At 41.6% G+C, this 23,233-nt stretch overlaps 1 protein-coding gene across 2 annotated transcripts in view; it reads left to right on the top strand.

Annotated features, from left to right (window-relative positions):
* Window positions 1-23,233, top strand: part of DKK2 (dickkopf WNT signaling pathway inhibitor 2) — a 72,793-nt gene that overhangs the window by 43,371 nt on the left and 6,189 nt on the right. For both annotated transcript variants that reach the window (XM_043513309.1, XM_038399952.2), the window contains one exon: window positions 23,036-23,186. In XM_043513309.1, coding sequence (XP_043369244.1) covers window positions 23,036-23,186 — 151 coding nt within the window. The remainder of the gene's footprint in view (window positions 1-23,035; window positions 23,187-23,233) is intronic.

The raw sequence follows: 23,233 nt of genomic DNA, 5'->3' as shown, positions 1-23,233 counted from the left end.
TAGTACCCTTCCAGTCCCTATCATTGGACCCTCCCAGAAAAAGTATTAGGTTCACTGCCTATGTAGAAACAGTTTAACATTGTAACTTATTAGCTTACGAGATGCCCACACTTTACTGAACTTATCCAGCACTGATAATTTATCATGAAAGCAAAACAAGTTTATTAACAAAAGAGTGAGGATTAAGTGATACCAAGTAAAAGAAATAAAGGTAGCGATGGTTAACAAGCAAATAAAAAGTGAAAACATGCATCTAAAAGTCTAAAACTTAATCTAGCAAGGTACAGTCTTTGTTCAAGATGTTTTTTCTATCACCAACAGTCTTCCTTCCACCTTTTTACTGGCCAGCCTGGCTCGCAGAAATCAAATTGCTTGGTTACTTTGTCTTCTTAAGGTAAAGGGTAACTTAGAGGTTTCACTTCGCCTATCTTTACAGTTCAGTGAACCTTCGAATATATTCTTCTGCAGGTTTCAGAGTCTCTAAGGTGCCACCGGTACTCCTTTTCTTTATTCTTCTGCAGGGTACCTTTTATCAATTCCCCCTGACATGCCCAGTTTATACACCTTTTAGTCACAGGGCTAGTCTACACTAGAAGCTACAGCTGCACCACTGTAATGTGTCTGGTGAAGACATTCTAAGTCGATGGAAGTCAACTTAATTACTCCATCTCTGCGAGAGGTGGTGGCTACGTCAGTAGGAGAAGCTCTCCTGTCGACATAGTACTGTCCATACTGGTGCTTGGGTCAGTGTAATTCACGGCACTCAAGGGTGTGGATTATTTGCACCCCGAGTGATGTGTATTATACCAAAAAGAAAAGGAGTACTTGTGGCACCTTAGAGACTAACAAATTTATTTGAGCATAAGCTTTCGTGAGCTACAGCTCACTTCATCGGATGCATTTTCCACTGAATGCATCTGATGAAGTGAGCTGTAGCTCACGAAAGCTTATGCTCAAATAAATTTGTTAGTCTCTAAGGTGCCACAAGTACTCCTTTTCTTTTTGCGAATACAGACTAACATGGCTACTACTCTGAAACCTGTCATATTATACCAAAGTAAGTAGTAGGATAGACAAGCCCATGGACTTTAAAACATAATATTAGTGAGTGTCCATAATTTCCACAGTGTTTTTACACATTTTACAATGATATTATGGATCAGTGTGGTGTTAGTTTTCAGATGATACCTCACAAGGCATATTTTGTACAAAAATTACTGCAGTGCTGTGTAGGGGTATCTAGAGTCATATACTCAGGGCCCGCTTATGAGAGCCTCACTCACAATGAATAGCACTTTACTCAGCGAGTAATCCCATTGTGGTCAATGGGACTACTGATGGATTAAGACTTTAGTAAACATGATACAAGAGGTATCAGAATCTGGGCTTAATTGTATTTCCTGTTTTTCCTTCCCTCAATATGTTATCACTAGGTCTGGTTGCATAAAAGTAGGATCTTTGTCTGAAACAATTTGCTCCTGACGCTTATTGGTTCTACTGTAAGATACCACAACACACTTGTCAGACTCTCAGTCTGTGAGCAATGTTGTTTATTAGTTGTCTCTGGAACAAGCACTGAAGCTTCTCTTACTTTTTGTCAAAAAACACAGTACAAAAAAGAAAAGGAGTCCTTGTGGCACCTTAGAGACTAACATTTATTTGAGCATAAGCTTTCGTGAGCTACAGCTCACTTCATCGGATGCAAAAAAGTAGTTGTTCCAAAAAAACGCTAATAAAATAAAAAGTATTGATATTTCCTAAAACGTATTGAAATCCTGAGCATTGAAAATGAAAAGAAAATAATAGTTTTCCTAATAAATTCTTTAAAATGAAATGACCATTTCCCCATCACTCCCAATACTCAACTACACAAAGACAAACAAAGTCTGCTGAATTGTAATAATGGCCATGTGTTTGATGAGACTGAGGTTATTTATGTTTATCAGCCACTGTCTGGTTTGTAAAGCATTGGGGATGGTATGTTAGTGATGTGCCTCATTAAGGTGACCATATGAAGGCCACAGAGAACCCCAGCATGGCGAACATGTAGTTTTGTACGTGAGTTGTTGAGTTATGGAGCTTGCTACGAGAGTGCTGTTATTAACATCCAGGTTTTTTCTGGCTCACATTTATGGCCTGATTTTCAAAAGTGCCGAGTTCCCAATATCTCCTATTTAGGGTCCAGATCCATTAAAGCACATAAGTGCATGAATAGTCCCATTGAAGTCAGTGGGTTCATTCATATACTTAAAGCTAAGTATGTGCCTAAGTTCTTTAATGGAATAGGTCATAGTGCAGGGGTGGGCAAACTTTTTGGCCTGAGGGCCATATCTGGGAATAGAAATTGTATGGCTGGCCATGAATGCTCACAAAATTGGGGTTGAGGTGCAGGCTCTGGTTGGGGGTAGGGGCTCCAGGGGCCAGAAATGAGGAGTTCAAGGTGTGGGAGCGGGCTCCAGGCTAGGGCAGGGAAGTAGGATGCAGGGGAGGTGGGCTTGGGGGTGGGGGATTGGAATGAGGAGTTTGGGGTGTAGGAGGGTGCTCCAGGTTGGAACTGAGGGATTCGGAGGGCAGGAGGGGGATCAGGGCTGGGGCAGGGGGTTGGGGCACAGGGAGAGGCTCGGGATGCAAGCTCCAGGTGGCGCTTACTTCAAGTGGCTCCCGGAAGCAGCAGCCATGTCCTCACTCCGGCTCCTATGCAGAGCCACGGCCAGGCAGCTCTGCGCGCTGCCCCATCTGTAGGTGCCACACCTGCAGCTGCCATTGCCTGCAGTTCCCAGCCAATGGAAGTTGCGGGGGTGGGGGCATGCAGAGCAGAGCCCCCTGGCTGCCCCTACACATAGGAGCTGGAGCGGCCCCTGACCCTGCTCCCTGCCTGGAGTGCCAGAGCGGGGCAAGCCCCAGACCCCCCTCCCCAGTGGGAACTCGAGGGCTGGCTTAAAACTGCTGGTGGGCCGGATTCGGCCCACCCCTGTCAGAATGCCTAAATATGGATTTGGAGGCTAACCTTAAGCACCCTTTTTTGAAAATATTGGCCACAAGTGCCCCACAATAAAAAGATTCAGGGGTCAGAATATAGTTAACGATTCAGTGGATGATGCATGATCCAAAATTGCTCCATCTCACTCTCATTTGTGATTAATCCACAGTACTAAATAGGAGAAAAGTAGGAACACTTAAGTCTGAAATAAAGGTAGATCTATGCTGAATATACGTGTGGAGCAGTTCCAGTGAGTCTGAAGGTGCCATTCGGTGACTTTCCTGAATGCAATCACACTTTAAAAAACATTTGTAGAGTTAAAAATATCAGTTCTTAAATGTTTATAAACCCAGTGGAGTTACAGATGTGACTGCTTTTTTAGCTCTGGAAGGTTTGTTTTGGATGGAAGAGATGGGCTTGTTCTGGTAGTGTCAGATTATGAATGACAGCTCTGTAGCTTCCCCTGCTGTATGCAGTAGGACCCAACCCTTTTGCAGAGATTAGTGGATGTGTTATTTCAGAGAAATTAATTGTTAGGAGCAAGTTTTCCTGTACACAGAACTGCTTCTAGAGAATGTTGTTCAGTGTTTTCCATGAGTCATCTACTGTTCTGAAATAACTCCTTAGAACTGAACCGTTCCAACCAGTAAATAAGGTTACATTTCCGGGCATTCTTACGTTGCAGCATAATCTATGCTACAGGCCTTTGCTCGTGTGAAAGATCTTTACAGGGTAAATCCATTGAGACTCCCATTGAAGCCAGTGGGATTCTTTACTTCAGTTAGAGCAACTCACATGAGTAAGGGATTGCAATATCTTGCCTTTAGCCTTTTTATTTTCAAAATAAATTCATATTTTTGTTCTGATTCTGGCTGGGGAAAATGTTTTGTTGGCCTGATAGTGTAGGCTAATCCTAAGGATGACTCACTGCTCTGTGGAAGGGTGCGAGGGAGTATGGAAGGAAGGGCAAAGAAGCCCAGGAGCTCAAAGAGGTGAGATTTCTCCCTACCTCTCATCCTGTGCCTAGCGAGTAGGTTAAAACTTGGGAGAAGCTTTATGCTGTGGGGACACGAACTTGTCGAAGACATTGTAAATAAAGCACACTGTATTGAACCTACGCAGGAGTGTGTGAGGACTGCTTGCAAAGTGAAACACACAGGGAGGGGGAACCCACCCTGCGACAGCTGGGCAGCCACAAAATTTCCATTCATTTGTATCAATTTTCTCCAAACAGGACGGATAACAGTAGTGCTGGATATAACATCTAAAATAAACCATTTTCTCAAAGTTTCGGCATTTATTCACAAAAAGAAAAAGGAGTCCTTGTGGCACCTTAGAGACCAACAAATTTATTTGAGCATAAGCCTTCATGAGCTACACGAAGGCTTATGCTCAAATAAATTTGCTAGTCTCTAAGGTGCCACAAGGACTCCTTTTCTTTTTGTGGATACAGACTAACACAGCTGCTACTCTGAAACCTGGCATTTATCCAGTCATTAAGTAGTGAATAACTTTACTATTATTCATGAAGCACAATAAAAAAAAACAATGATTTGGAAGACTTATGAACAAAGTTTAAGTCTAATGGATTATCATTAAAACAATTGTTTGTTGCTCTTCTTTAGAACTTTTCAAAAGCCTTCCTTGAGTTACATCTGATAATACTGCACATTCTCAGTAAATCTGTAACATACAGCTGTGTTTGTGTGTATGGGGAGAGAGCATTTGAAATAAATGGATAGGTCCTTAAATATTGTGGTTCAGGCGCATCTTTGTTAGAAAATCATAGTAACAGGAGAAAAAAAGAGAAAAAACACATGGGGTTTGTGCATGTACATATAGACAAGATATTACGAGAGAACATGAAAACCAGGAGCGAAATCCTGGAACCACTGAAGTCAATGGCATAACTCCCATTGACTTTCATTTGAGCCAGGATTTCACCATAGGTCTATATAAATGACAGAAAGAAGACAGAACTGCATCCAGTCATTTCTGTTTGTTACCAGACCACCATATCCTCAGTCCCATTATTCTACATAGTAGGTCAGTATTCTTGGTGTGATATAGTGCTGCCATTCATACTGCCAGATGTCAGCAATACTATATTTAATACTATTTACAAGGTTTCATAACTAGGTCCTAAAAATACATCCAGCAGGGGAAATAATATTCAGGTTAATGCTTTTGAGGCCTTTGTTTTTTTTTGTTTTTGTTTTTTTGGTCTTTCCTATGCCAGTATTTACTAGTCTATAATGTCAATTAATACTTTTAGGATTTCTGGAGAAACATAAAATTAAGGGCCAGATTCTGTTACCCTTATTCACACTGTAGTATCCCATGCCATGAAAAGTCCCACTGATTTCCATGTGAATTCTCATGGAGTAAAGTATTACTCTGTATGCCTTTAGAAAATTTGGACCGGACTCTCCACTACCTTGCAACTTGTGTAATCATTAGGTCTATTCCCATGCTACCATCCTGATCTGGTAGTGTTTTGCATCCCCTTTGCACAATCGCAAACGACTATACAAGGTGAATGGCAGCGGAGAATCAGGTCCTTGCTTTTCTGCTCATACTATCAAATTTCACACAGATTAGTACGCAAGATTCATGTGTGCATCCAGCAAAATAATTAACATAACAAAGAGCTGTTAAATTCTATTGGGTCAATTGTCTGTGAACTAAGACAAATAGCTGTTTGCAGCTTCTTTTAAAAATCAATATTTTTCCATCCTTGGGATTTCAGATTTGATTGATTTAATGATCTTCAAATTCCTCTATGTCTGAAAAACAATATCAAATATAGTATCACAGTTTAATATTAATATGTCATCTTCTGGGGACTTTGTCCGGTATTTTCAAACTAGGCAGCCTGGGCATCCTCAATGCTACTCTGACGTGAGTAAGGATTTGCAGGATGAAGATCAGTGTTTGTAATGCACAGTGTAAACGTATGATACAATATAAGTGTTTTGCAATAATAAAAATTAGTAATGGAATATGATATCAGAAATGCCACGCAGAGAAAAAGGATTTGTGACACTATTCTCAGCAGTAGCTTCCTGCATTAGGAAGTCCGATTTTGTAGGGACTCTTCACTTTCATGGAGGCATCACAAAGAGGGAATATTCCTGCTTCCTTTGGACTTTATGTGCATATTTAAGCATGCAGAATTAGCACAAAGTAGGTTACAGTCTGAATTTGTGCTGTCACGACTGAGGGTGAAATATTAACGTGTCCTCAGAGTTATCATGAAACAACTCAAGTCATATTCAGTTGTATCAGAAAAGCCTCCCCTGTAACAAAAGTAAGAAACATGGGAAGGCTGGTAGGAGATTGGCCCATAAAGCCATGGGCCTGCACTGGATTTTCAAAAATGCCTAAGAAAGTTTGGCACCTAACATCCTTTGATTTACTTGACCCTCCCATATGGGGAGGGGGGAGAAAGGGGGAGGGGAGAAAGCCATAAGCAGAGGACCCCCTCCACACACAGATTTGGAGGTATGATGCTAGGACTGTGTTGCTATATATGGTAGTTTAGGATTGCAGGAGCACACACTGTACCCGCTGTGTGACATTTACTATGCTAGATTCACTCAAAGGTTTTACTGTATCCATTTTGTAATACTCCATTTGTTTGAGTGCAAATTATCCTGTGGTTTTTGTATTCACCTGGGCTATTTCATGGGCACATATAAGAAAGAGAACTGGTTGAGATGGAGAAATCTCATTCTTATAGTTGAGGAAAGCATCTATCATTGCTTCACTGTTCCTCGCTGAAATGTCATTTCAGTCCCCATCCGTCCCCTTTCTTTGCCTCCTTACAATGTAATTACAGGGAAATAGTCCATCTCTCCAAAAGGTAGAGTATAGCGTACAATGTAAACTATAATAAAAGATTATGAACAGATTTATGCTATGATCCAGTACATAAGTACATGTGTAACTTTAAGCATGCAAATAGTTCCATTGAACTCAAATGTTTACATGCTTTGGTGGATTGGACGCTTATTGTAAAATGCATATTTCCTTTTTGCATGTATGGAAAAATATTTTATTTTTAAGAGCAATTAAATTTACTTGTATAAAGTCTTATCAACATTAGGATTTCTAGCTATTCAAGTTTTAACAATTACTACATGGTGTGGGGACAGCTAACACATTATTAGAACATACTATATAGACCATAGCACAGTTTTGTCCAGCAGGATTGTGAAATGCAAGAAATGACACCCCCACTCTATGGTATGCTACAACCATGATTGCAACAAGTATCTAAGCTTTGCTTGCCATGCATAGTGCTCCCAGAGCCATGGTTGACAGCTGTTTTTGACCAGGCTTATCTAATACAATGTAAGCAATTTAATAATACTTGCTTTCTCCTTCCGCGTCTATTCTATTTTAAACTGTTTGGGGCAGAGATCATCTCTTACTTTGTGCATGTGCAGCCCCTAGCACCAGGCACTGCTATACTACAAATAATCATTATTATTTATTGTTATTAATAGGAGTTTAAATATGGATTTGTTGCAGGTGCCAACATTAAGGCACCCAACACTAAAAAAATTGCACTAAATGTTTACTAACGAATATGGTGTGCTAGAGATTTGACACTTGCAGAATAGAAGTTGTCAAGGAGGGGGTGCACTATTACCATAGTTTCTGATTCTTGTAGGATCTAACTAGTATTAGAGATGATTAAAAGTTTCATTACAGAAGATTTACATGGGCTAAAAAAGTCAGTATCAGGTTGCTGCATTTGGCTTAGTTTCAGAGGTAGAAAAATATATACTAATGGGAATAACGACTAGGCCACCCACTATAAAATGTGGGTGACCTGTATTACGTAAAAAAAAAAACAAACAACAAATCTTCAATGATATTTATTCCAAAAGAGGCCACAGAGAAACTGCTCACAGGCTGATATTTTGCCAAGCATAGGGGATTAAACACTGTAATTAACTTATGTTGATTAGCATCCAAGACATCCAGAAACAAAGAAGAGATTTTTTAACTAAAGAGATCAAGAATATTGTTTTCAGATGGGTTGTAAAAATGGATCAAATTAATATTGTAAAATATGTCAGGGAAAAGGATAGAGAGAAGTATCAGCAGAACTTGAGTTTAAGGGTGAGTCATCATATAGTATAGGTACAGTAATGTCACTGTTCTGTAAAAGGGCAGCTTTCTATGTATTTGCACACCAACTGTCATTGGGTTAGAACAGAGCGCTTGCTTGGCTTCCCAAATGCATATGGTTTCTCTCTCCCCTTGACATATATTTTGCAAGGTTCTTTCTGGAGTTACAGACTCTGGGTCTGGTTTGTATTCTGGTCCCTTTTGACCATTCCTGTGGCATTAAACAAGCCAGAGAGCATCCAGATCTCCCTGTCTGGCAGTGTAGGACTGTCCATCCCTTCTCCTTTAGACTCTAGTGTAGGAGGATGCTAGGACAAGCCTGAAAGTGGGAGGGGACCTGTCAGAGGGAGAAGAGGGCATACCATACCATGGCCAGAGCTCATCCTGAGAGGTGAGGCTCAGAATCAGGTCCAAGCTTTGCCTGAGTCTATAATAAGTCTGCAAAATGCCATATAAATATGTTAGTGTTCATCTGTTTTTATTCACATTTTTGCCTTGCTGTATTATTTTTGTTTTCTTGTTTATACAAAACTAAATCAGAACAATTTAAAAGAAAAAAATGAAAAGGCTATACATTGTTGAAAAAATTAAGAGCTATATTATTTACCAGAGGCTGGAATAGTTTGGGCAGTTCCAGGTTAGTCATACAACACCATCATCATGGTTTTTCTGTTGCTGTGAAGGGTCCAGGCTTTTTGGTATAGTGCCCCGTTATTCTTAATTGGCCTTAGGTAGAGATTGATTATTGTTCTTATTGTTGTAGTACTGTGACATGGACTTCACTGTTAGTGCTGAATCAACCAGAGACCCAGGTGATATCATGTGACATTTCAAGGGCCTCTACCTTCAATTCTTACCTACATATAGTCCTTCATGCAGGTAGTCCTGTTTGAAGTCAATGGGACTATCCATGCCTAAGAATGGCTGCATTGGGCCCCAATATTATATTTCACACTGTAGTAATAAAAATGAAAGCCCAGAGTTGCATTCAGTGACTTAATTTTGAGTTCCATTCTGCAACCCTTACTCGAGATGACCAACACTGACTCACTTGTAAGGATTGCAGAAGTGGGATCTATTTTAACATATATTGAAGTCCCCATCTATGTCTAAATCCTGAATTCTGCAGTGATTGTGCAACAAACTGCTAATTATTTGATATCTTGCTTTAAATATAAAAATGGGCATTTTAGTAATCAAACATGAAAATGATTAATGCAATCTGTGCAAGTGCCCTAGCAGAGATAATCTGAGATAGATTCCTGCTGTCCAGTGTTTTCAGTTTTTGATACACATCTGTGCTTTGGAGATTGATATTGGAGATTCAGTCCCTGACAACTCTCTAGCCAGGAGAATAGTACAGATTTCACATAATAGATTTTGCACTGTAAAGTAGAATGTAACAGAGAAGGTGAAGTTTTTGAAACCTTGGGTGATGACAGTTGTGGCCTTTGACACCTGGGAAAGCAGTTTGGGATTGTGATGTAAGCATGTTAGTCAGCTGTTCCTGCTAAAATGTTCAGCAGGGAAGTAGATAACAATGCTTCCATATATTGACATCTTTATCTCAATTGGCTGAGAACTCTGAAACATAAATAGAACAGGTCATGTTTCTCAGTGCTATTGTTTCTGGCTGTCTCAGTTTTACATTGAGTTCACATTTTCAAGAAACATGTATGAAACATGTAAACATGAGGGCTAGAAACATGTATTAAAAAAAGTTATAGATGCGGTAGCATAATTCTGCAGCAATTTGTAGGGAAGGGATGGCATCCATGGTCAAGTCCACAGACATGGAATTGCAGAATATGTAGAGCCTTGCATATCTTTTTATAAACGTGCAGCATTCTCTATAGGTTAAATCCTGGCTTCATTTAAATCAATGGGAGGTTTACCAATAACTTCAGTGGAGCCAGGATTTCACCCTATTAATTGCTTTCTCTATGTTTTTGTGGACTTCTTAGTACAAAGTAGGTGCATTTCTTGAGCAGCAGTTTGTACCCAGAGGGAAAGGCTATAACCTCCTCTTGTTTCCATGTTCTTGGTGCATTTATAATTTCTCCTGGTCATGGACTGCTGATGACTATTATATAGAGATGGGATCAAACCAAAACCCCAGATCAAAATACCCTCTTGCTTCAGGAAAGTTCAGATCTTGATCCAACCTTTGTGACTTCGGCCCATTTCTCCACTATGAGATATTCTGTTTGGACAGGGTAAATTAAATATTGCAATCTGTTTAGATTTAGATCTGTTTAGGGCTGGCACCAGTACCACTCTCTCATTAATCATTTGCAAGGGGGATGCCCCCAGACTGAAGATGCTGTCACAAATTACACAGGAGATGGTGTCATGGTATTGAACTAAGCTTCCAGAAATCCATCTAAAAGAAAGTGGCAGTGATTTCACTCTGTTGTATATTCACCTCAAATAGACACTGACACAGGAGTAACAGCTGGTCAAAAATGTGCCAAATCTAAAATTTTTCATAGAAATTTCCAATTTTGACTATGATAAAGAGAGGGGGGATATTTTTTCAACATTTCTCCCCTGATTTTTGACCTTCTCTACATTGTGAGTAAAGATTTAGAATACTTAGTCCTGTCATGAGTGCAGGGGACTGAACTAGATGACCTCTTGAGGTCCCTTCCAGTCATATGATTCTATGATTTTCCAAAAACTTTCATCCTTAATTCTAGAGAGATCAGAATATTGAGTGATAGGGGATGGGATGGAGAAGCAATATGAAAGTGTTGAAACATTAACTTCTTCCCAGTTTCCTGTCTACATTAATAAACTCCTTACTCTAATGCGTGAGTACCTATCTGAGGTTTAATTCCTGATGCTTTGTGTGCAATAGACTCTGCTGCCTATTTCCATCTGGATAGTATTATTAAATGAAAAAAATGCATACTTCCAGCGTTAATAGATCCTGTATGAAAATTATTTTTGGGAACCCACTGTTGAGCCATACCAGTTAATGTGCTGATCAAAAAGCCATAAAGATCTTATTCTGGAACAGATGATAAATAGCCAATTAGAGACCAAATTGAAAAGTAAAACCAGCAGAAATGGGTGAGAAGAAAGAAGAGATAAAAGGACAAAACAGACTGTTGAAAGGGTTGGATATGGAATGAAGCCCATAGTAACAAACCTTCATCTTTCAAGAAGTCTTTGGTGAGGCCTTCCAAAGATGGCTTAAAAAAAAAAATCAAGAGATAGAAGCTTTTTGTCATAACTGATTTAGTTCTGTATGGCTGCTTTCAAAAATTATCTAACGTTACTTTGGTGCCCTCCATTATAATGCTGCTGCTGGTAGTTCATCAACCAATATGAGCCACTCAGGGGAAGCTAAAGCCAGTAAAGGTTGGGTCATTCTGACTGCTCCCCAATCTTGGAACATTTTTAACCTGTCTCATCAAACATATTAATTTTAAAGTGCAATAAGGGACCCGCATTCAAAATCAATGGACATAAATTAAGCCTGGATCCAGGGATTCACAGATCCAGGCCCTGAGCTTGGAGGGCACCATGGACCCACAAAATTTACATCCAAATTTTGAAAGGGAGGCATTGCCATATAGTGCTGGGGTCCACCAGGCAAGATGGAGCCAGGAATTCCACAAAGTGCTTTGTTGTGTGAGTCCTTTGGTTGGATTCAATCTGGAGCCCACTGGATGTATTTAGCTACTAATATACCAATGCAGCACTGAAGCTTTTGAGAAAGCATCCTTTTTTCCCCTGGAGGTGTCATATTTAGTCTGTGTAAACTCAGGAGATTATTGTTCAATCTGCAGAATAGCTAAAAGAAATTAGTTATTTATTTATAGTCTAATGACTAGACTTTGTCACAAGGATACACGGGATACAAAGTGCTGGCCAGTAGCTGCATTCCACTGAGAGCCACAGTTCCTTCTCTGTTCCCTAGCGGTAGTATTTTAGAACTGGTCTACAGTACCAGCATAAAATTGTTTCTTTCTGCCCTGCATGCCGGCTCAGATGCACTGGCCTCTCAGTAGTGTAGGGGTGAAAACAAGGTTCCATCCATTCCCTGCCCCTCCTATCCACTCCTCATCCACTTACTCCAGGGAAAGAAGTAAGTGTGTGTGTGTGTGTGTGTGTGTGTGTGTGTGTGTGTGTGTGTGTGTGTGTGTGTGTGTGTGTGTGTGTGTGTGTGTGTGTGTGTGGTCTGCTTATCCTTATCCACCCAGCTCTAAGGTCCAGAGAGTAATGTAGGGAGGGTCCTTATATTCTCTTACACCTCTGGATGGGTGTGTAATCGAAACCCTAACAAGCCAGTTGAAACATGACACCTAACCTAGGGCCAGAAAATGAGTGGGGGTGCAAAGAGAGAAAGCACTAGGAGCCCATTCTTCCAAAATGAAGCAGGGACTGGTCACAATCGCTATCCCTATGCACGGCGGATGCACACTGCACCCAATTCTTGGTAATGTGAATGATACCACCCCTTCTTGTTCCTGAGGCCTCACTGAGACACAGTGTCTCCAATAGCCCACCTGAACAGCATTGGCTACACACTGATCCTACCACAACTCACATGTAGTGTTGCCCATAGCATTTTAGTAAGAACTGCGAAAACCTAGTTTGTCAAATTCAGAATCCACTGAATACTTATATACTCTAGATTCAGAAGAGAGCTCAAAACTTTTACAGTCCGAGTTTTATTTGGCTCTGGCAAAGCATGAGGTCTGGACTGCTGCATATTTTTAAAATTTTATTCCCCTGGTAGTCCTAGAAACAAGCTGAGAATTACTCTCAAACATGAATATTTATTTTCTGCTTAACACAGGTTTTCATTTAGTAAGAAATACATAATTTTTAAAACTAAGTTTCCCTGTGCTAAAAAATGCTTTAAATTAAGGGGAAGAAGGTTTTATGTAACTCAATAAGTTTCATGAAACCCAAAACTTTTTTTTGAAAAGTTCTAGAGGTTTCATGTAACTCCTTTCCCCAATTTGGAGCAATTTTTTTTCTAATTTATAATCATGAACATTATCAGGAAGCTAGTCACCCACAGAAGTAGATACATTCATATAAGTCCCATTTAATGCTAATGATAATTAAACAACTACAGTGCTTCCCACTCACTGCACAGCAGGAATGTGATTTTCCCCTGTACATAGAACAGGAAATGACTGTAGTTTATCAGATACTCTGGTGTCTTGCGATATGGACAAATGTCCACTAGGGATTAAGCTGAGATCACCAAACTCATTTTCACTTGTGACCTAATCAAGATTTTAACCCTGGTCTCCAGAGCCAAAGTCCTAGTGCAACACCTGCATACAGCTCTGTGTATGCATAGTATGCAATTTGTTAGTTTGTTAAGATTATCTTTAGGGATGGGCAAATTTGTGCTCTTGAAAGTTCAACTCAAAGCCAAATATTATTGTGCTCATGTTCTGCTTAGAAGAGGCAGTGAAAAATGGAGCAGAAAAGGGGGAAAAGAATAACTATAAAGATGCTACCTTGGATACACTGGGTAGCACAGGCTTCCCTTTAGCCAAAAAAAGCATAGGTGTTTTTGTGTTTAAATTAAACCATGAAAAATGAAGACTAGAATGCGACTGGACTGCACATCCACATGGGGGACTGTGAGGAGGTATGAACAATCACACCTGTGTGAAAGCTACCTGAACATTGGAGTCTGGGGCATAGAATTAAGAAAGTGCATAGCTCTCCCCTGAAGCAGGTGAGTGAGGAGGGATGAGGAATTAGTGGACACTTGGCTGACATCATGGGGGGGGGGGAAGTTGGAGCCAATACACAAGGTGCCATTATTTGCTATCAGAATAAGACAGAAGTAAATTACTATTCCCTGGGGCAAGGAGAAAGCCAGGGGGGAATTGTGCCTCAGAGGGCTGTCGCTGAATGCCTGCTGAGACTATTCTTGAGTCACTGCAATTTATTCACAGTCCCTTGCTAAAGTCCAAATCTAACCCTAATAGTTTACATTACAGGTGAAATATGGGTTGAGGACGTGGAACTAATTTTGTGAACCCAGAGAATAATTTGAGAAGTTTGAAAAACCTCAAACTCCAGTACATTATCTGTAATGAAAATATCTTCAAGGACAATAAAACTGCAAATTTTACTGTGCAGTATTGCTGTACTTTAACAGAAACATTCACACAGGTAACAGAGAGGAGAGAGAGAGAGAGAGGTAACCTGCAGTCCATGTAATCGGTGAGTTACTGGTATGTGCCAGTCTTGGATTCAGTTACCATAACTCACCCCTCCTACCTTGTAACTCGCTATTTATTTCTTATTAGGATTGAATCTAGGAAAGAGCCAGTTGCTGCTTCTACTACTACTGAATACTCTGGTATGGAATTGCTGTGGTGTGTCACTTGAAATCAGTATGACAGAAGAGTAGGCAGGCAGGCACACCAACACATACAATCTGGCGCTCTGTGTGTGGGCTGTACTGCCATTTTCACAGCATTATAAACAGCTGCAGAGAGGACAAGCTGAAAAGTTAAGGGGGTTATTGGTGCAGGAAAAGAATGAGAGCAAGTGCCCCACTTGGTGGCGTAGCACACTCAGCCCCCTTGGCTGAAGGGGGCTTGCTTCTGCTGGCCCATCTTTTAATCCTGACAACATTGCAGAGAGGTGGGTAAGTGTTATTACACAATTTTACAAACTGGGAAAGAGAAAGGCTACGTGGCTAAGCTCGTGGCTACTCACCAAAGGCCCAATCTGGCTTCCACTGAAGTCAGTGTGTGTTCTGCTTCAGTGAGAGCAGGAATGGTCAATTCCGCAGCCAAGATTAGCACTCAAGAAATTCCTGGCTACACCCAGCCTCTCACTGAACCCGTGGCTTCTCTCTTTCTCTCACTTTCAAATTAAGGAAGAAAATGAGAGCTGAACAAATGATTCGCAGCCAATAATTTTCTCAGAGGAATAAGCCTCATTTTCTTCTTGCAAACATCTGAGAGCAAATCATGATTTCCACAGTGGAGGAGCTGATTGCTTGTCTGCTTGCACACACCGCTCAGCTTTAGCAGAAGTGTCAACTATAGCATTGTTCACCAGCAACTGTGCTTATGTGAAGTTGAGAACTGGCAGTACAGTGAAGAAGCTGCATTGTCAATGAAGGGTTGTGACAAGCTCCTCTCTCATCCACAGATTTTGTGGCCTCAGACAACACTAAGGAAAGCAGTACATAATGGCCATTTCCCACCCGTATCCCGTTTCTCATGTGGCCCCAGCCTGTTAGCCAATGCCTAATTTGAAATGAAAGGGGTACTGGGGCTCAAGCAATTTTTTTTTTTACTTTCATAACTGATGCAAGCCTAAAGGTGCCAGGGCAATGAACTACCAAGCCTAGAGGTGCCAAGGCTCAGTCCGGGCACAAATTAAGCACTGCTGTTAGCAATAGTTATTCCACAGCAATGAGAATGCCCTCAACCCACTCTAGCCACTTCGGCTAGCTTCAAACAGTTTTCTTAAGGAACTTCAAGTGGAGGATCTGCTTACTGCCCTCAGAGGAAGCAGCAAATAGTGACATAATGGAATTCCACATATGATATGCTGGACTAACTCTATGAGCAGCATGTAGCCACACAGTAGTCCTACCTGCAATGCTCCATTCATTCCTAGAAAGACAGCAGCTTGAACTTGACAGGGGCAGAGTGGCTGCTTATTTGCCTCTTTTTGAGCTTCCTTCACACACAGGAACTCAAATTCATTTAGCGGTAAGAAAGGGCAGAGGGGGGCAGTTCAGGGCAAAACTGTTCAGAAAAATATATGTCCTCTAAGGTATTTCTTATTGCTTGTGTGATGGGGCGTTCACCCCATACCAGTCCTGAAGAGGTTAAGGTGGCAGGGTAGGCAAATTAACCATATAGGCGCACCATCTGGAAGGACAGTCTTTGCTCACCCAACTGGCAGAGCAATGCAAGAGCCTGCAAGGCTTTAATAAAGGAGCAATTGCAGGAGCAGCTGCTCCCAAGTATGGTGAGTTCTGTGACAGGGAACCAGTCACCAGCCACAGGAAACACACAAGAGCCTTTCATAGGCAGCTTTTGAGCCTGTGGGTGCGGGCTGGGACAAGGAGACCTGGGCCAAATGTCTAGTCCCCTATTTGACTGGGAAGGCACAGGTGGCCTATATGGCTTTAACAAATGTGCAAGTGAGAGACTGAGTTGGTAAAGGTGGCCATCCTGGATAGGGTGGGCCAACCCACTGAAGAATAGATAAGAAATTTTGAACTACGAGATGGATGTGGGAGTCCAACCCTGGGCTTTTGCCCAGAGACTCAGGGACTGGACCACCCATTGGCTGAGGGGGATTATGGACACTCTGATCCTTGAACAGTTTCTACAGAGCCTCCCCAAGAACACGCGAGTATGGGTCAGGTGACATCAGCCTGCCACACTGGACATGGCTATTAAACTGACAGAAGAGGTGGAGAGATGGCTCCCCAGGAAAGATGGCTCACGCTCTATAGGGGGTCAAACCAGGGTTGGAGCAATCTCTCTACTACTTGTGACATTGGGCACAGATTGGGGCCCATTGTGATTTGAGATGCAGTCTGGTGCCAGGGGGCCCAAGCAGTGGAAAATGTAACCCAAGCTGGAGGAAATAAAACCTGAGTTGGGGGGGGGGGAAATACTGAAACTGGAAGAATATGGATCGGTAAACACTGGACCTAGGATAAGAAGCCATCAGGAAGGGAAAGAACGTGGAGTCTCCTGAGAAACGGGGGAAGGATAAGAAAAATGTGGAAATAGAGGCAGAAGATACAAATACCTCAAGCCTGGTAGCCAGGGTCGAGAGGTCATCAGGTCCTCCCCCCGTCTCACACACACACACCAGAAGGAAAGAGCCCAGACATAAATTGGAGGGTTGGGAGAAACAGGGATCCTGAGCAACCAGGTCGAGGAAGGTAGGCTCTATGCCCCACCACAAAGTAAAGAGGTTGAGAATAGGGAAGCTGACCCCATAGTTTATCCATGATCCAAAGACCTATGGACAGAAGCAAAATTGTGGAGGTGACCTCGGCCCATCAAATGAAATTTCTGTTTGTGAAGTACAGGTGGACGCCACAAAGGGACCCCAGATGACCATCCTGGGAGTGAGTAGACACTCCGGCAGAGTAACACCTCAGGCAAGGGAGGAAGACTTGAGGAAAGAAAAAAACAGGACCAGCAGGCAAGAAGGGAAGAGCGGTGACAGAGAGTTGGGAACCAATAACTAAGTCAGCATTCTTGTCACTTGAACACCAATTAATTCCCCTCAGGCTGGACCTGACCAGGCCTAATTAGTGGATTAGAATGGACTGGGAGAGCACTAGTGAGCAAATTGCTCCATTAACGAAGGAGGTACAAGAAGGCTCAGTAAGGAAGTGCAAAGAAGAGAGGCAAGCTAGTAGAACCAGAGCTAGGAAGGATCTCTGGGTAGAGAGAGATCTTTTCCCTCTCCTCGGCAGAGAGCTGAGGAAAAATTGAAACTGTAAATGCCTGTGGTGTATGGATCAGTAAGGTGGTGGCATATTTAACAATCGAAGGTCTCCGAGTCTGTGTACACAGAGCAGAAGATAGGGGAGGGACATTGCCCTGTCACAGCTTGTACAAAAAGTGGAAAAATAAGGATTAGTTTTGCCACAAACTATGTCCTGATGCTTTCAGCCAATACTGTGGATGTTTTCAAAACTAAAAATAATCCACTTTTGAGGTTTTTTCCATGGCCGCTTTGTGATTTCCCCTGAATATTCCCATGACTCATTCACAGCCTTTGGCATTAGGAGTGCACAACATCACTGTTTCAGGGGGTCTCTTTTTAGAGTTTACATCCATACCTCTCCATGACTTGGCTGAAACAGGATAGTCTTTGAGGACTGATCCACCTGAATGCTATGACACAAACAGAGAGATGTACTTTCCAGAGACACCCCTTGGAAAGCAAAATTCAAACTATCTGGTTGCAGAGTCCTCTACCCCAGTGGTAATTTAACAAGTCTTTGAAATGTGTTTTATTGCCACCAGAATCAGCAATATCTATTATGAATAGGCTCACAGCAGACAAACTGTGGGCAGGGGTGGAGCAGCAAACCGTGTAAAAACAAAGGATCTATTATTAGATTTAATAATGTAACTTGAGCTTCCAACTCCGTGTCGTAAATCCGATCTGCATTATTCTGTGGTTTTATTGAAATGACCAAGTCTAATTTTGGGCTGAAGACATTAAATGAGTATCTAAATGAAGCTGCAGCGAGTGCTAAATATTATCTTTCAGTTTCATTGAGGTTCCTTTATAATCAGAGTTGTGCTTAGTGGATGAACAGTTAGAGCCATTGAAAGCGACATGTATCCCCATGGCTGAGGAGTCTCAAGAGCTATGATGAGCATGCTGCTCTTTGTGCAGCGGGCCTATCTCTGCTGGCCTTGTTGGGGAAGGAAGACTTGAAGGGTGAATTATGGCCCTGCCTCTTCCGGGTTAATTTGCACCCCCAAGGATGCATGGAGGAAGCAGTCCTTGCAGTTCCCCAAATGCAAGAGTAGTGCTTGTCCCCTGTCCTTGTGTGGGGTGGAAGGATCCTGGCTGTCTGCCCCCAGCATGCCCATGCAAGGACAGATACAGGCAATCTACCCCTGAACTGTTACTTGGTTACCTAATCCCAGCAGTCAGTGTAGCGAACCATACTCAAGCTCTGTCAAGATCACAACTTGAATAAGTTTCAGCCTTTACATTTTCCACAACAAATGAACTCAGCATGGGATAGTAGAGCAGCTATGCTAATTTTTACTGCGTGAAAAAATACATTTGCCATGATTTGTATAAATTTGATGGTTTAAAGCTTTATTTATAAACTGGCTCAGCCACTGTTGATAATGGTACATTTTGTAACACAGTGAAAAATTCCATCTCAGGCTTTAAATTATTCCCACTCGTTTGATACATCACTGGTGAACAGCTGGCTCTCTCAAAACCATTATCTGCAGGAAGATTGTTACAATGAAGACAAAACTCTTCCCATAAAAAAGGATAAGGCTGTGAAGTGAAGCAAACCAACAGAACCCTGGATGTGGAAAAATTGGAAAGCGTCCAACAGGAGGGCAACAAAAATGATTAGGGGACTGGAACACATGACTTATGAGGAGCGGCTGAGGGAACTGGGATTGTTTAGTCTGCAGAAGAGAAGAATGAGGGGGGATTTGATAGCTGCTTTCAACTACCTGAAAGGGAGTTCCAAAGAGGATGGATCTAGACTGTTCTCAGTGGTAGCAGATGACAGAATGAGGAGTAAAGGTCTCAAGTTGCAGTAGGGGAGGTTTAGGTTGGATATTAGGAAAAACTTTTTCACTAGGAGGGTGGTGAAGCACTGGAATGTGTTACCTAGGGAGGTAGCGGAATCTCCTTCTTTTGAGGTTTTTAAGGTCAGGCTTGACAAAGCCTGGGTGGGATGATTTAGTTGGGGATTGGTCCTGCTTTGAGCAGGGGTATGGACTAGATGACCTCCTGAGGTCCCTTCCAACTCTGAGATTCTATGAGCCCAGGAAACTGAAAGCCGAGGCTGATGCTCTGTTCATTTCCCTCACTGTTATATTTTTTTTAAAAGTTAGACACACAAAGTTTTGGTTAGCTTTTTAATTAAAAAGATACTCTTTGGATTACCTTTGCACTCCATAGTGGCGTTTTCTGCTTAACTGAAATCAGGAAGTACCCTACTGGAAATCTCACAAGAAAACCAGTTAGTTATTTTGGGCTGTCAAGGTTCCTTCCCCCCTCTGAACTCTAGGGTACAGATGTGGGGACCTGCATGAAAAAAACCCTAATCTTATTTTTACCATCTTAGGTTAAACTATTTAAACAAACTATTTTACCTTTTGCCCTTGGACTTTATTGCTACCACCACCAAGCGTCTAACAAATATAGAACAGGGAAAGAGCCCGCTTGGAAACGTCTTTCCCCCAAAATCCTCCCAAACCCTACACCCGCTTTCCTAGGGAAGGCTTGATAAAAATCCTCACCAATTTGCATAGGTGAACACAGGCCCAAACCCTTGGAGCTTAAGAACAATGAAAAAGCAATCAGGTTCTTAAAAGAAGAATTTTAACTGAAGAAAAGTAAAAGAATCACCTCTGTAAAATCAGGATAGTAAATACCTTTCAGGGTATTCAGATTCAAAACATAGCGAATCCCTCTAGGCAAAACCTAAGTTACCAAAAGACACAAAACAGGAATATACATTCCATTCAGCACAACTTATTTGATCAGCCATTTAAACAAAACAGAAACGAATGCATATCTAGCTAGATTACTTACTAAGTTCTAAGACTCCATTCCTTTTCTGTTCCTGGCAAAAGCATCACACAGACAGAGAGAGCCTTTGTTTCTCCCCTCACCCCAGCTTTGAAAGTATCTTGTCTCCTCATTGGTCATTTTGGTCAGGTGCCAGTGAGATTATCCTAGCTTCTTAACCCTTTACAGGTGAAAGGGTTTTTCCTCTGGCCAGGAGAGATTTAAAGGCGGTTACCCTTCCCTTTATATTTATAACAAGGGCTTTCTAGCCAAATTCCTAGATCAAAGGGGCTGGGATAACTTCAGAAAAGTACTTAGACTTCATTAAGTTTTGCCAAACCAAATCATGACATTGCCTGGTGGAGGGGCTGATTTATGGGGGAATTATAGCATGATTAAGCAATGACTAAAGGAAGCATAACTGTTTACAAATACTGAAGAGGGTAAACACCAAAGGACAGATTTTCCCTAGTTCTTGAGTAGGAAAGTGGACACAAATGAACCCTCTACTTTCCTCTGCAATTCCCATGGAAAGGCAATGGACAGTTGCAGTTCCAGTGCTCAATAAGCATGATCCAGAGTCCACTGAGGTCAAGTTGGAGTTTTTCATGACTTAATAGGCATTGGATTATATCCAGTAAACCCAGAGATTGCTCTCCTCATATATCCTTAAAACCATGTGTGTGGAGATAAGAAGGGGGCCATGGCTCCATCCCCCTCATTGCACCAGCTTGTAGAGCTAGATATGCTTATAGCAGCATAGGCTGCATGCTGGGAGCTCCGAGAGGGATTGTGCTCCCTGAGATTCCTAGGTATGCACTAGAAAGCCAAGCTAGGTTGGTTTAGGTAAATCAGATGCAGATACCGCATATGATAAGGTGTAGGATGAGGACACTCCTAGTTAAATGCATCCCCCTCATTTAAATTACCAAATTCCAGTCAGCCAAACCACCTTCTCTCCCTCCACTATCCATGAGGCAGCAGTGTCAGCTTCTGAGGCAGCTACAAAGGAGAAGGAGTAAATGCCACTGAGTGAAGACTGGTAAATTTAAATTTTCAAAAATAGCCAAGTGTTTATTTGTATTACTGCATGTTCATATGTGAGAAAATGGCCTTTTAAAAAACTGCATGTTGTGCAGGGAGCGAATTCTTTGGTTGGGAAACAGGCTTTGGGAATGTTTACACTGAAATCAAAGGTGTGATTTGCAGCTCAGGTAGGCATAATTGAGCTAGCTGTAATCTAGCTAGTATGGCTAAAAATAGCAATGAAAACAGCTGCACAGGCTTTAGTGCTTCGGCTGCACAAGCCCAACAAGGCCCTCTGTGGTGAACAAATAATTCCATTAATCATTTTGACTGTTTTCAGTAACAATTCTGGGGGGGAAATTATGTAAAAAATTCCTCAACATTTTTTGACAGTTGTTGGGAAATTAATTTTTCTCTCAGCACTAGTTCTGAGAGACATGTTAGCATCCCAAATCCAAAAAGTTAAATAGAAGACTAAATAAAACATTGAATATAATTTTAAAGCACATGTGTGGAAAGTCTTGAATTAATTAATATGAGATAACATAACAATATATATTTGCTTGTGTAAGTGAAAGGATAATTTAATATGCACTAGTCAGATACAGCAGTGATGCACAATTACAGCTGCTTGGGAGCCAGAGGTAGGATTTCTGGAATGGTCTGGGGTCCTTATGTGGATCTCATGGAAGCATTATGTATGATCTGGAAGGACAAAGCCTCTTTTTCTCTCTCCTTAGGACCATATTCTGCAATTCACACATGAAAAAGTGACAAATGGAAGTCATAGTGGAAGAGAATTGTGGTTTTGATGAATACAGGAGTGTTCCATGTGTTCCTTCCTTAGTGGCATTCAGGCTAGGAGGATGTTGATACTGTTTGCTTTCAAAGGATCCCACTGATAGGTGTCAGTTGGAGCAGTGTGCATGCAAAAGAAGAATTTGTACCAATGTGGGAATATTCAGTGTAAATATCATGAGCTAATGGGAAAGGTCTCTTCATCCATGCTCTTGACCATGAATTTGGAACCTTTCAAAGTAAAGATGCCACCTAAGTATTTAGCCCAGATTTTAGACAAGATCCAGTGCAGAAGACACTTTGGGAGTTTTACTCACTTCTAGGTAGCTCTCCACCAAAGATAAAACTGCTCATTCCTTACTTTGGATTACTGAGGTTTTATGTATTAATTACTGGCCTCAATAACTTGGAATGCATTAAAAAGCACAGGCCAGATTCTCTCTTGCACCAAGATATGCTTGATATAAGAAGGAATAAGGCTATTAAGGATCTAGATATGGCTTCCTGATTCTTAAGTTGCCACAGCTCCAACATCAGCTAGAGCAGCCTATGGGCTGCTCTAACTTATGAAAGCTGGTCATAGTCCCTGAATGACCTCTCTGGCAACTGTAAATTGCCATAGAAAAGCACACCTTAATTTCACCCCCTTATGGCCCCTTCTTGGATCGGATAAATTCTTCCCCCTTTCCCCCGCTCCCTCTGAACACACCTCTCAGATTTCGTTTTTCTTGTTTTGGTTTCGCTAATATGATGTGAACTATATGAATTAAGATTTATTGTGCATTACTACTTTATTTTAAATCCTTCTTTTTTCTTGACCAGGCATACCCTTGCACTAATGATAAAGAATGTGAAGTTGGGAGATACTGCCATAGTCCTCATCAAGCTACTTCTGCCTGCATGATCTGCAGAAGGAAAAAGAAGCGTTGCCACAGAGACGGCATGTGCTGCCCTGGGAACCGCTGTAACAATGGTACTTAAGCAACTCTTCTTGTTTTCCTTTTATATATGACAATGACT

Source organism: Dermochelys coriacea, chromosome 4, assembly GCF_009764565.3.
Source record: "Dermochelys coriacea isolate rDerCor1 chromosome 4, rDerCor1.pri.v4, whole genome shotgun sequence".
NCBI lineage: Eukaryota > Metazoa > Chordata > Testudines > Dermochelyidae > Dermochelys > Dermochelys coriacea.
Note: the sequence above shows the minus strand (reverse complement) of the source record. Positions and strands in the feature narration are given on the sequence as shown.